Here is a 12979-nt window from a genome sequence, read left to right as displayed (position 1 = left end):
CATAAATTCACCATTGATTTATTTTTTGAGGTGTATCCATGAGGTTTATAGATAACAAAGTCAAAATGCAAAGGACAGACAATGATTTAAATTCTACTATGTTATTTATGTGTGGCTCAAATAATTTCAACTTCTATATCTTGATCTCTAGCATGTCTATAATTAGATTAGTGCAGATTTTAGGGGATTTGTCAAAGCCTTTTTCACAAATGCTTTCTAAATGAAATTCTTGTTCACAAATAGCATTGTCAGTCTATTATAATAATGTATTTATTTCCTACAGCTAAATCCAAAGATGCCAGAGAACGAAAGGATATACAGAAATTACAGTGTTTTTATCATCTCTTTGGAAAATCTATGATAGGAAGCAACAGATCAGTAAGGGTTATAAGAGGAAGAGAGCTGCCACCTCCAGGAAACTCTTCAGTGCAAAAGAAAAAAAAACACCAGGTACAGTCCTGACCTATCGGGGCTCAGTCATGTGCGGGTCCCAAGACCCTACACATTCCATGAGAAACCTTCCTTAACAATATCCAGTGCTGTGCACATTGGTAGTCTCGTGTTATGAGAGAAGAAAAAAACCACATTTTTCTAAAAAAATATAGTAACTGTCAAATCAAGTATACTCTAAATACTAACCATGAGTTCACAAATATACTTTCAAAGTACTTTTAAAATGAAAAACAAATCAAATGAAGAGAACAAAATTCTAATAGGATCTTAGCATTTCGGTAGTCATTTTCCCTTCATGTTATTGAAAACTTTTTGGAACACTTTTTTTGTGACTGTATAATCCATAATGTGGCATGCTGTTATTGGTTTAATTCTCTCTTTCGAAATATACAAAAACAGGTAAGAAAAAGGGGAAGAAAATAAATGTCTGTTTTCACATCCCACAGATAAACAGTATTAACATATTGACGTACATCCTTTCAGTCATTTTTACTCATGATTTGCTCCCCCCCAAAATCCCTCTATATACTTTCAACCTATTTCTCTACTTATCAATATATAATAGACATTTTTCTGTGTTATTAAGTGTTTCCACTATAGTACATTATTTTCCAAATTTTAAACAGCTTTTTTTTTAAAAAAGAGAATAATGGTCAAACATATTTAGTAAACTTAGACTATCTAGAAAATAATTTTAAAAATCACTAAAATTGTGCCCCACCCCAAAGTTACTTTTTTTGTCTGTCTGGTAACTATCCTTCCAAGTTTTTTAATCTATACATATTTTTCTTCTGGGAATCGCTAGGCAAAAGTTGCATTTGTTTTTCTTTAAATCGTAGCATGCTACTCTCTTGGCCAGTTTTTGTGTTTATACTGAAGTACCACACTCTGCCTAGTTTTATAAAACATAGATATCCCAATTGGATATTAGTTTGAAATGGTTTTTCTTAGACCCAACCTCACAGACTTGGAATGCCAGAAGACTGGTTTTTCACATGATGATTTAATGCTATAATAGCTGAGGATAGAAAGGGAAAGTTGAGTTGCCATTTTTATATGAGTTTAGATGTTTGTATTTAGTTATTCAGAACCCTTAAATGCCTCTGTGATGTGCTACTTCAATGTGCTAAATGTAAACTAATGACCTGAGATATTAAACATTTCTTTTAAAAAAATCAAATGTGAAAGACATTCTCTTCTTGCCACATCTATTGAGAAGATAAAGACTATTCTCCATAATCAGACTGTCGCCATTCTAGAAAATGTCAACATCACTCAAAAGGGAAACACAGTTATTATGAAAGGCCCCAGAGGCAGCCTGCATAGGATATCTGTCACATCAACCTAGAACTTAGGCTCCTTGGAAGGAAAAGAAGACTCAGATTGACCATGTAATGGGAAATAGAAAGGAAATGGCTACCATTTGCACTACTGCAGTCATATACAGAACATGACCAAGGATGTTACCCTGGGCTTTCATTAAAAGATGAGGTCTGTGTATGCTCACTTCCCTACCAATGTTGGTATTTAGGAGGATGGTTCTCTTGTTGAAATCTGAAATTTTGAGGGTGAAAAATACTTTTACAGAGTTCAGATGAGGTCAGGTGTTGTTTGTGTAATAGCTCAAGCTGAAAAAGATGAGTGAGTTCTTAAAGTGACATTGAACTTGTATCAAATTCAGCTGCTTTGATCCAACAAGCCACAACAATTGAAAACAAGGTTATCAGAACAATTTTGGATGGTATCAATGTTTCTAGAAGGGGAACGGTTCAACAACCAGCTGATTAATAAGATTTGTGCTGCCCAGTACAGGAATAACAAGGTGCCAGATAATTTCTCAGACTTATTTTTGGTATTTTAAAGATGCAATTAAAGCCATGTATTGAAAAAGGTCAAATGGATTATTATGGAAACATTTGTTTTATTGTTGGCTTTCCCTATTTCTTTGTTTTTTTTTTAGAAGACAAGTGCAGAAAAAATTATTGAGGAAAATCAAAAGAGACAGCTAGCTAAACTAGAGAAAAAACAGGAAGAAAGATGGAATAACTTGTCTGACTATATTGAAAAGGAAATTAAAGAAAACCCTAACTCTGGAATAAAAAGACTAGAGGATTTTATCCAAGGATGCCCGATTAAGTCTGTAAAATTTGCTGCAGAAATGGTAGGATTGGATGCCTGTTTCAAATTATGGGTGGAACACTGTTCAAAACCAGGTGCGTAAACCATTCATTTTAGAAATTTCTTGAAATGTTCATTGAAGGTCAATAAGAACAGAGCAAAAGAATTTATATTGGCCACACATGCTGATTTTTCAGCCCTGTATGACCTTGAGAATTCTTTGATGCCTAAATAGTAAGAACATCTCCTTTTGTTTGATCCACTAATAACATTGTGGCCATTTGTGCATCTGATTGGTGAGCAGATTTAATGTAATATTCAATTTAGTAAACAGTTCTTCAAGATCAGTCATGAGCTGGCTACCTTATCAGGTGTCCACGTGGCTTCTGAAGAGAAGAGCAGAGGATCCCCCCACCCTGAAGGTACGTCGTGCGTAGCCACGACCAAAGCCGCGCACAGCACGTTCTCAAGTAAAGTCATCTGTAAGTTCTGTGACTTTAGGCAAAACAATGTATAGTGAAACTACTTTTACCACAGGCTTATTGATAATAACGAGAGTTAAGTTCCCAAGGCATCTCATTAACATTGCATGAAACAATATTGAACAAAATGATGTTATTCAAGGTCCTGCTATGTATACATACATAAATCCTCACAATTCTCTGAGGCAGGTTTCATTACCCTGATACTGCACCTAAGAAACTGAGGTTCCAGTAGAACAAATTATGTGCCCACATGTCAGTAACAGAGCAAGAACTTTAATACAACATTCTTACTCCTAAGTGTATGCACAATTTAAATAATTAGTTAAATTGGGACACAATAGTGTTTGGATAAGGGCCAGAAAAATTAATATTTTTCATTGGAGGGAAGATAAAAGGTATTTATCTTTTAATTGTGCTCCCAGAAAAGTAAGTATTAAAAAATAAAATATGGAATAGCCTTCCTTTAAAAATGTCAGCTCATCCCATTCTCTGTATTAATCCTTACGATTAATAATAACTATTGCTTCCCTGGCTGGTGTAGCTCAGTGGAGTGAGCATGGGCTAAGAACCAAAGGGTCACTACATAGATTCCCAGTCAGGGCACATGTCTGGGTTGCAAGCCAGGTCCCTAGTGGGGTCCATGTGAGAGGCAACCACACATTGATGTTTCTCTTCCTCTCTTTCTCCTTCTCTTCTCCTAGCTCTAAAAATAAATAAATAAAATATTAAAAAAATAATAATCATCACCATTATTGTATCATTCTATATTAATTAATTTGCTTAATCTTAATAATAACCATATGAGATAAGGCCTGTTATTAGTATCGCATTATCTATGTATAAAATAAAGCTTAGAGATGTAACTTTTCAAGTTCCTAAGACAAGTACAGGCAACTTAAATATGAATTTCACATAAATAACATAAAAAATATATCTGTCATGAAATACAGATCTCAAACAGGATCTTTTGTATTTTTGTTTGCTAAAGCTGGCAATACTACTCTAACTTGAAGCCACACTCTTAACTGCTGTGCAGTTGACTATTCACTATGAATTCCTCCATTTTTATGAGTGATTCATATGAATATGCTTGCTTTCCTTATTCTGCAATAAAATTAAGTCATGCTTGGGGGTATTATTATCAGTATCTTGTGTAGCTTAAGTTATTAATGCCAATGTTTTTTTTAAAAACAGAAACAGTATCCAGAGATATAAACATAATAATTAACTTGATGAAAAGGATTCATATAATTCATGAAAAACATTCCGAACTATTACAAAATGTACATCGACAAAAAATAGCCAAATATCTAAAATATATTGGATTTGACAACTTGGCACACTTACTATGTCCTCAGGTAGAGTTGTTTGGGTAAAATAATTTGAACAATGATGTGTACTCATTAGATAGATCCTTATAAAAATATTTTCTCTACTAAAGATGCCGTTTTAAGATTGGCAGGAGTCCCTTAATTGAAACACAGGTTTTAGTGAGTGTGTGTGTGTGTGTGGGGGGAGGGCTTATTCATATTTAACAACTATCAAAGATTATACTGAATTATAATTAAAAGATGAATTTCATATTGCATTTTAATTATATTTGATGGAACTTAGTATTGCACATAAAACAGTATTAAAAAATTATAGTAAAGATGTAATATCTCTATCTTACCCTTCATTGTTAACTCTAAACGATATGAAATGTGAAACAGTAATCTTGTTGAAGCAAACTACAATATGATTGATAATTTTTTTTACCCAGATTTGAAGTTTTAAGTATGCAAATCTAATCTATCATACTCATTTTAGGTACAGGAGTCAAGTTCTGAGAAGGATACTTCTAAATATTCAGTTCACATGGGGGCAGCTCGGTTTCAGTTAACATACATGAGCCCTTACTTATTTCGAGAAGAAAGAAGTGATCCTGATCCCAGAGTGCATCATTTCATACCAGACACGTGGCAGGTACTCACGGCAAAACATCTGCAGCCTGGGCAAGCCAAGAAACTTGATGGAGACAGTTGGTTCAGATCTCATGGCGTGCAACAAGTTTGGGATGTGTAAATCTTTATAGAATACAACATAATGGCAATGAAAATAAATTGTGTCCCACCAAAGACACAAAGAAATAAAGAAAAGAGTTCATTGAAATGAAAAAAAAAGTATTGATTGTATTAAATGATAGAGCCTGGATTAAGAATTAAGCTAACTCCAGTTAGACTGCTCTTATCAATGGACCTACATGATTTTTATCCACATCAGCTTAATTTCAAAATGTAGTATCTGGTGTTTAATGATATATATTTGGCAAGAGTTTACTGTTTTCTGAAAGTAGTGGTGCTTTTGGATTTTTCCAAGTTAAACAACAAAGTCATTCATAATATATCATGGTAAATAATGATAAATATATAGCCTGTTACATATGTGCATGTTTTTTAAACTGCTATTTTCTACACTGTATTCATTTGTTGACCCTTTATTTATAAACAGAAAAATGGAACTCTAAAGAACAGTAGATTTTGGTAATTTTGATTTTAGTCTCAGTTTCCCCAACTCAAGCTGAAAAGAACGCAGATAGCTGGGCTGCGTGGTGACCTGGGCAGGCCCCTTTGTGACAATGTCTGTATATTTGGGGAATTTTATCCAAGTTTTATGTGAAGAACTTTTTGGTAGAAAGTGCGATGTGAATTAAGTAATTTCCAAATAACAGAAAATGGTGATTCCCTTCACTACCTGCTATTCTGAACACTACTGTGTCTCAGAAGGAACTGTGAATACTAATTTGCCGTGAAGTTGCCTTTAAATTACAATTTGACACTAAATACGTATTTTTAAAATAAAATGTGATTTCTTTTTATACAGAGGGAACTTCTTGATGTCGTAGATAATAATGAATCTGCTGTAATTGTTGCTCCGACTTCATCAGGGAAAACCTATGCTTCTTACTACTGCATGGAGAAAATCCTGAGACAGAGTGATGACGGGGTTGTTGTGTACGTGGCCCCAACCAAGGTATTGTATCCGTAGGACACTAAATGTCTTATGTGATTTTTCTCCACTGTAGGTGTGCCCTTAATCCCAGGGAGGTACCAGAATGTACAGGTTCCAGCACTGCAGTCATGGATTTGAGTGCTTTTGTGCCGTGTGATTTTGAGCCAGTTTCTTACTTTAGTTTCTCTACATGTCAAAAAAGGATAATAATGCTTATATTATACAGTGGTCCCCTCTTATTCATAGTTTTGCTTTGCATGGTTTTTGTTACCTATGATTAACTATGGTCCAAAAGCATTAAATGGAAAATTGAGAAGTAAACAATTCTTAAGTGTTAAATTGTGTGCTGTTCTGAATAGCTTGATGAAATCTTGTACCATCCCATTCTGTCCTGCCCAGGACCCAAAGCACTCTTTTTCCAGGGTATCTGTGCTATATACACTCCCCACCCATTAATCACGTAGCAGCCCACTCTGTTATTAGATTAACGGAGTTGTGACACTGCAGTGCTTGTGTTCATTAACAGCATTTTACCAAATAATGGCCCCGAAGTGCAAAACTAGTGATGGCAACAATTTGGCTATGCCAAAGAGAAGCCATGAGGTGCTTTCTTTAAGTGAAATGACACGTATGTATAGGAAAAAGCATAATACTGTATGTAAGGTTCACTGCTATGCATGGTTTCTGGCATCCATTGGGAGTCTAGCAACACATACTCTGAGGATAAAGGGGGACCGCTGCACTTCCTAAGCATTGAAAAGATGTATGTAAAGCATCTAAAATAATCCTGGGTGTCAATATTGATCAATAAGTGATTGCCTTCACCCGTATTTTTTAAAATTTATTTTATTGCTTAAACCTCCTTAGGTCCAGCAATTATTAAAAATCAGGATTTAAAACTTTTGAGAATTTTGCTGAAAGAAAACATCTGATTCAGTGTCAGGGTTAAGATAGTGTAGACAGGTTCATAAGAGACAGCAGGAGAGAAAAGCAGCCACTCCCAGTTTGCTGTCACTGTCTGTGGAATCGCCCCCTGATGATAGATAATACAAGTGCTAAAGGCGCCTTTCTTTACAGCATCCTGTGTAAAACAAAGTCAAGAAGCTCTTAGCTAGATAAGAATTTTTTCTTCTTCTGGAAGGGATTTGGGTTATTCCTTCCTTTCTCTTTTCCATGGAGAATACTTGATTTCAGGCCTTAAAGATACACTGGGAGAAGAAATTCAGAATGCTAGTGTTGAGAGGGGTCATCTCTGTCATACTGCCCAGTGCTCTCACTTTATGGATGAGAAAACTGGGGATTAGTGAAGTTAAGAAATGTGCCAATACTGGAGAACCCATCAGGTTTTTAAATAAAAAAATCATCATAGGAGTTCTCTTGGATAGATATATATCACATTTATGTGGCATAGATTGTTACTTATTGTTTTGAGTCATCACATTAATAAACACAGTAATATATTACACATTATGGAAAACTTTAAAATGGAACCAGTGGGAAGCATTTAGTGCATGTAATTCTTTGATTAAGACAAGAATTATATAAAATTGGTACTCTACTTTTTGCGCGTAAATTTGTTCTAGATATTTTTTTTTTTACTTTAAAAAATGTTTTTTAGTGTTTTAGCAGATTATGTCTTTTATGATTTAAGGCTCTTGTGAATCAAGTGGTGGGAACTGTCTACAGTTTATTCACCAAAGCACTGCCAAAAGGGTTAACGGTGTGTGGCGTGTTTACAAGAGATTACCGTCATGACACCTTCAATTGTCAGGTATGTCATAGACATGAACACATCATAGATAACAATGTGTATTTCAGCACTTCAGTAAGCACTTCAAAGTTTTAACGTGAGTGTACATTAAATTCACAATTACCTTTAGAAGTATATTTGTGTTTTGATATTGTTTATTTTATTTTTATTTAATAATTTGGATAACGTTTTAAAAATTGTATTTTCTATATAAAGTCAAATGCTTTTCTTTTCTGAAATTTCAACACGAGGAAGCAGCTGCCTTCAGCAGCGATGGTTTCAAATTGTGATGGTTTTATATTCCCAATGTATGATGTGGGAAAATATATCTTAATGAAATCAGCTTAAATTTTTGATAGATTTGTTATACAAATTTGCTCTACTTTTCAAAAAATGAGATTGAACATATTGTGTGATTTAAAATATTTTACTGATGTTTAAAAGTTGAAGCTTGAGTTTAAAAAAAATATTTTATTTATTTATTTATTTTTAGAGAGTGGGGAAGGGAAGGAGAAAGAGTGGGAGAGGAACATCAATATGTGGTTGCCTCTCATGTGTCCCCTACTGGGGACCTGGCCTGCAACCCAGGCATGTGCCCTGACTGGTAATCAAACCGGTGACACTGCTTCAAAGGCCTGCACTCAATCCCCTGACCTATACCAGCCAAGGCTGGAGCTTGAGGTTTTAAAGAAAATTAAGTCAATGCTTTTCTATTTTTTCTTTAAACAGATATTGGTGACAGTGCCTCAGTGTTTGGAAATACTCTTGCTGTCACCTCGTAGTCATAAGTGGGTGAAAAGAATAAGATATGTCATATTTGATGAGGTATGCTACCTTTCATTACCATTGCTCCACTAAGTATTTTGAGGTACATAGAACATGTAGCTATGTATTTTAGTAAAGATGGCAATCATATGGTTAGTTATTAAGTATTCACTTTATGGAAGGGATAGACTAATGTGTTGGTGGTGAAAGAGAGATCTGGAAGGAGTGGAAATGGGAAAATGAAAATAAGATTCTAGGATAAAAGCGATAGTAGTAGAGGAAAATTGGCCCAGAAATCAATGGACACACCAAGGCATTGACAAGAGACATTTTCTTCTTTAACCCATAGACCTTTATCCCACTGAACCATTTATGTTTATGTTATTTTATTTTTAATTTTTTACCCTCACTTGAGGATATGCTTATTGTTGTTAGGGAGAGAGAAAGGGAGGGAAAGAAATATCAATTAATTGCATCTCATACCTGCCTGGCTGGGAACTGAAACCACAAGCTAGGCCTGTGCCCTGACCAGGTATCAAACCCCAGACCGTTCAACTTCCAGGACAGGTGTCTCTGTGTTTACAGAAACAGCCACAGTGGGGAGAGCTGAATTAAGTGTCTTTTAAGAGCTACTTTCTTATTACCTTTACTTGTCGCATTAATGGCTAAAATTATTCATGTCACCCTATTGCTGGTTTAAAAGTGCCTCATGTGCTAGTTAGCATTCATTTGATGGATGATATCAGGAAGAAAATAAAAAGCAAAACACAAATAAGCAAACAAAATAAGTAAACAAACTAAAATAAACAAAATAGGCTGCAAATTTAGGAAGATGATGTAATTTGAACAAAGATTTTTAGTTTTTTTCTAATATATGTATTCTTTTCTAATGCATTAATATATTGAAAGTTATATATTAACCTTAATGTACGGCTTTAGCAACATTTGAAAATTACCTTTTTGATCATTCAGTTTAAAATGTTTTAACTACCATCATGATTTCATTTTTGGTCTATAGATTAATTAAAAGACATATTTTTAATTTCTAAATATACTTTTTAAAACTATCTTTTGTGGTTTGTATTTCTAGCATAGTTACATTTAGGCCAAGAATATATCTGTATAGTTTTTATCCTTTGAAATTCAAGTTGATAAAATAATTTTCATGTCAGTAACATATATTGAGAAAATGAGATAAATAAGCATTCTAATACCATTTATAATATCACAAAATAGATAATGTAATTTGGATCAATTTTTTAAAAAATGTACAGGATTGTTATATAGAAATTGTTAAACTACACTGAGTGATGTTTAATAAGATTTTTTTAAAGAATAAAAAGAATAGAGGTAGACCATATTTTTGCATTGGAAAATTTAATATTATGATTATAATTGTAATAAATCATTGTGGACACAAATAGGTTATTTTAGACAATTTGGATCCCTAAATTGTCCTATAGATTCAGGGCAATCACAAGAAAAACTTACAGATTGTTTTTCTGTCCAGTTGTGGTATCTATGCAAGTGTGTGCGTGTGTGCACGTGCATGTTTGTGTGTTGGGAGGAGAGAACCAATTACCAGATTCTGAAATTTACATGGAAAGCAAAAGGCAAAAAATAACCAAGACACATTTGAAAAAGAAGATTAAAGTAGGCAGAAAGATTTATTTGAAAAAGAAGATCAAGGTGGACAAAGTTGTTCTTTCAGGATTTCAGTCAGGATTTATTGTAGCCCAGAGGTCATGAAGTGATGTCTTTTGAAACAGGGATAAATATATAGGCAAATGGGCCAAAGAACCCAGAAACAGAATCATATAGAGACCTTTAATTTAAGAAAAAAGTGGCACTGGAAACAGTATTGGAAAAATTGGAAATCCATGTGGAGAGATAAAGAATTAGATCACTTCCTTATATCATACACAAAAACCAGTTTCAAATGATTTAAACATAAAAATGTCAAAGACAAATTGCTAAAACTTTAGAACATATTATCTGAAGAGAATATCTTTATTACTCAGGAGTAGATAAAGACCTCTTAGACACAAACTTGAAAGTACAAACTGTAAAAACATAGATTAACAAATTTAACTGCATGAAAATCAAGAATTTTTATTCATTAATGTATATCATAAAGAGAATGAAATTGTGAGTCACTGAGTGGGAGGTATTTGTAACTTATATTTGGAAAAATAACTCTCATCCAAAACATCAGGATTTCTCTAAGATATTAAGGGAAAAGAAACTCACAAAAGGAGATTTCCAAATGACTCATATACCCCTGAAAAGAAACTCAACTAAAAGGCTGATGATGTTTTTCTGAATTGTACACATTTAAAACCTGTATGGCTTTGTGCACCAATGAAACCCCAATAAATGCCATGAAAAAATAGTTACATTAAAGTCACAATATAGCACACCCACCAGGCAGTAAAAGTGAGAATCTGGCACTGTCTACTGCCCTGAAGGAATTGGAGCAATGGGAAGACTCATACACATTCGAAATTTTTTTGACAAAACCTAAAGATGACAATACTTCATGAACAGGAATTCCAATTCTCATTATATGCTTGAGGACTAGGAAAAAAGATTTTAGAACTTCTGGCCAAGATGGAGGCATAGGTGGAAACACTATGCCTCTTTAAACAACCAAATTTAAGGGCAACAAAGATTTAGAAACCAAACACAACCAGAACAGAGAGAAAATTGAACTGTACAGAAATTTGAAAACGAACCATTCATACAGACCAGTAAGAGGGGTGTAGTCAGTGGCCAGTGGAGAGGGTTTGTGGCAGGAAAAAGCGGTGGTTGGTAGACCCAGCGGTGCAGGTGATGCAGGGCTAGCACACGGGGGGGAAACAAGCAGACCCAGTGAGTCACAAAAAGCTGTTGGATGACTGTGGACACACATTTTCGCACAGATAACCAGGCAAAAATGGGCAGAGTGACAGACTGCACAACCCAGGACCCCAGCGACAGGAAATGAAGCCTAAAAGCACCAATTGAAAACACCTGTGGGGGTTGAGGTGATGGGAGAGACTCCCAGCCTCACAGGGTCCTAGAATGTACACAAGCCCACCCACCCAGGAACCAGCACCAGAAGGGCCCAGTTTGCTTGTGGGAAGCGGCAGAGGGGACCAAAATCCAAGAGAGCAAGGACAATAGAACAAGTGCTATTGCTCCCTCTCTGACCCTGCCCCCACATACAGCATCACAATCCAGCAACTGGGTTGACCTGCCCTGGTGAACACCTAAGGCTCCACTCCTCATACATAACAGGTGTGAACAGACTAAAAATTATGGCTCAAACGGAAGAACAAATCAAAGCCCCAGAACCAATACTTTTAAGCGACCAAGAGATAGCCAGCCTATCAGATGCACAGTCTGAAACACTGGTGATCAGGATGCTCACAGAACTGGTGGATTTTGGTTGCAAATTAGATGAAAAAATGAAGGCCACACTAAGTGAAATGAAGAAAAATGCACAGGGAACTGATAGTGATGGAAAGGAAACTGGAACTCAAAGCAATGGAGTGGACCAGAAGGAAGAAAGAAATGACCAAACAGAAGAGAATGAAGGAACATGAATTCAAAAAAATGAGGAGAGGCTTAGAAACCTCCAGGACATCTTTAAACATTCCAGCATCCAAATTATAGGGGTACCAGAAGGGGCAGAGGAAGAGCAACAGGTGGAAAACTTATTTGAACAAATAATAAAGGAGAAATTCCCCAATCTGGCAAAGGAAATACAGTTCCAGGAAATCCAGGAAGCTCAGAGAGTTCCAAAGAAGGTGGACCCAAGGAGGAACACACCAAGGCACATCATAATTATATTACCCAAGATTAAAATGAAGGAGAAAATTCTAGAAACAGGAAGAGATAAGGTGACAGTCACCTACAAAGGAGTTCCCATCATACTGTCAGTGGATTTCTCAAAAGAGACCTTACTGGCAAGAACGGGCTGGAAAGAAGTATTCCAAGTCATGAAAGGCAAGGACCTACATCCAGGATTGCTCCATCCAGCAAAGCTTTCATTTAGAATGGGAGGGCAGATAAAGTGCTTCTCGGATAAGGTCAAATTCAAGTTCATCATCACCAAGCCCTTATTATATGAAATGTTAAAGGGACTTATTTAAGAAAAAAAGATAAAAAATATGAACAGTGAAAGGACAGCAAACTCACAGTTATTAAGAACCACACCTAAAACAAAAGCAAACTAAGCAGACAGCTAGATCAGGAGCAGAACCATAGAAATGAAGATCACATGGAAGGTTAGCAACAGGGGAGTGGGAGAAGGAGAAGGGGGGAGAAGGTACAGAAAATAAGTAGCATAGACGGTGGGGAGAAAATAGACAGGGGGAGGGCAAGAGTAGTGTGGGAAATGTAGACACTAAAGAGCTTATGACACATGGACATA

General features: G+C 35.5%; 1 protein-coding gene across 4 annotated transcripts in view; it reads left to right on the top strand.

The window, feature by feature from the left end:
* Positions 1-12979, top strand: part of LOC119054885 (probable ATP-dependent RNA helicase DDX60) — an 80899-nt gene that overhangs the window by 25866 nt on the left and 42054 nt on the right. For 3 of the 4 annotated variants that reach the window (XM_037152921.2, XM_053658652.1, XM_053658653.1), the window contains 7 exons: positions 284-450; positions 2414-2666; positions 4251-4414; positions 4866-5021; positions 5919-6068; positions 7699-7818; positions 8527-8622. In XM_037152921.2, the coding sequence (XP_037008816.2) occupies positions 284-450; positions 2414-2666; positions 4251-4414; positions 4866-5021; positions 5919-6068; positions 7699-7818; positions 8527-8622 (1106 nt within the window). The remainder of the gene's footprint in view (positions 1-283; positions 451-2413; positions 2667-4250; positions 4415-4865; positions 5022-5918; positions 6069-7698; positions 7819-8526; positions 8623-12979) is intronic. The other variant, XM_037152923.2, reaches the window with a different exon arrangement.

The sequence above is a fragment of the Artibeus jamaicensis genome, unplaced genomic scaffold (assembly GCF_021234435.1).
Source record: "Artibeus jamaicensis isolate MK-2021 breed Jamaican fruit bat unplaced genomic scaffold, CSHL_Jam_final scaffold_537, whole genome shotgun sequence".
In the NCBI taxonomy this organism is placed as follows: Eukaryota; Metazoa; Chordata; class Mammalia; order Chiroptera; family Phyllostomidae; genus Artibeus; species Artibeus jamaicensis.
The sequence above is the reverse complement of the archived record's forward strand: the minus strand, read 5'-3'. Positions and strand labels throughout refer to the sequence as shown.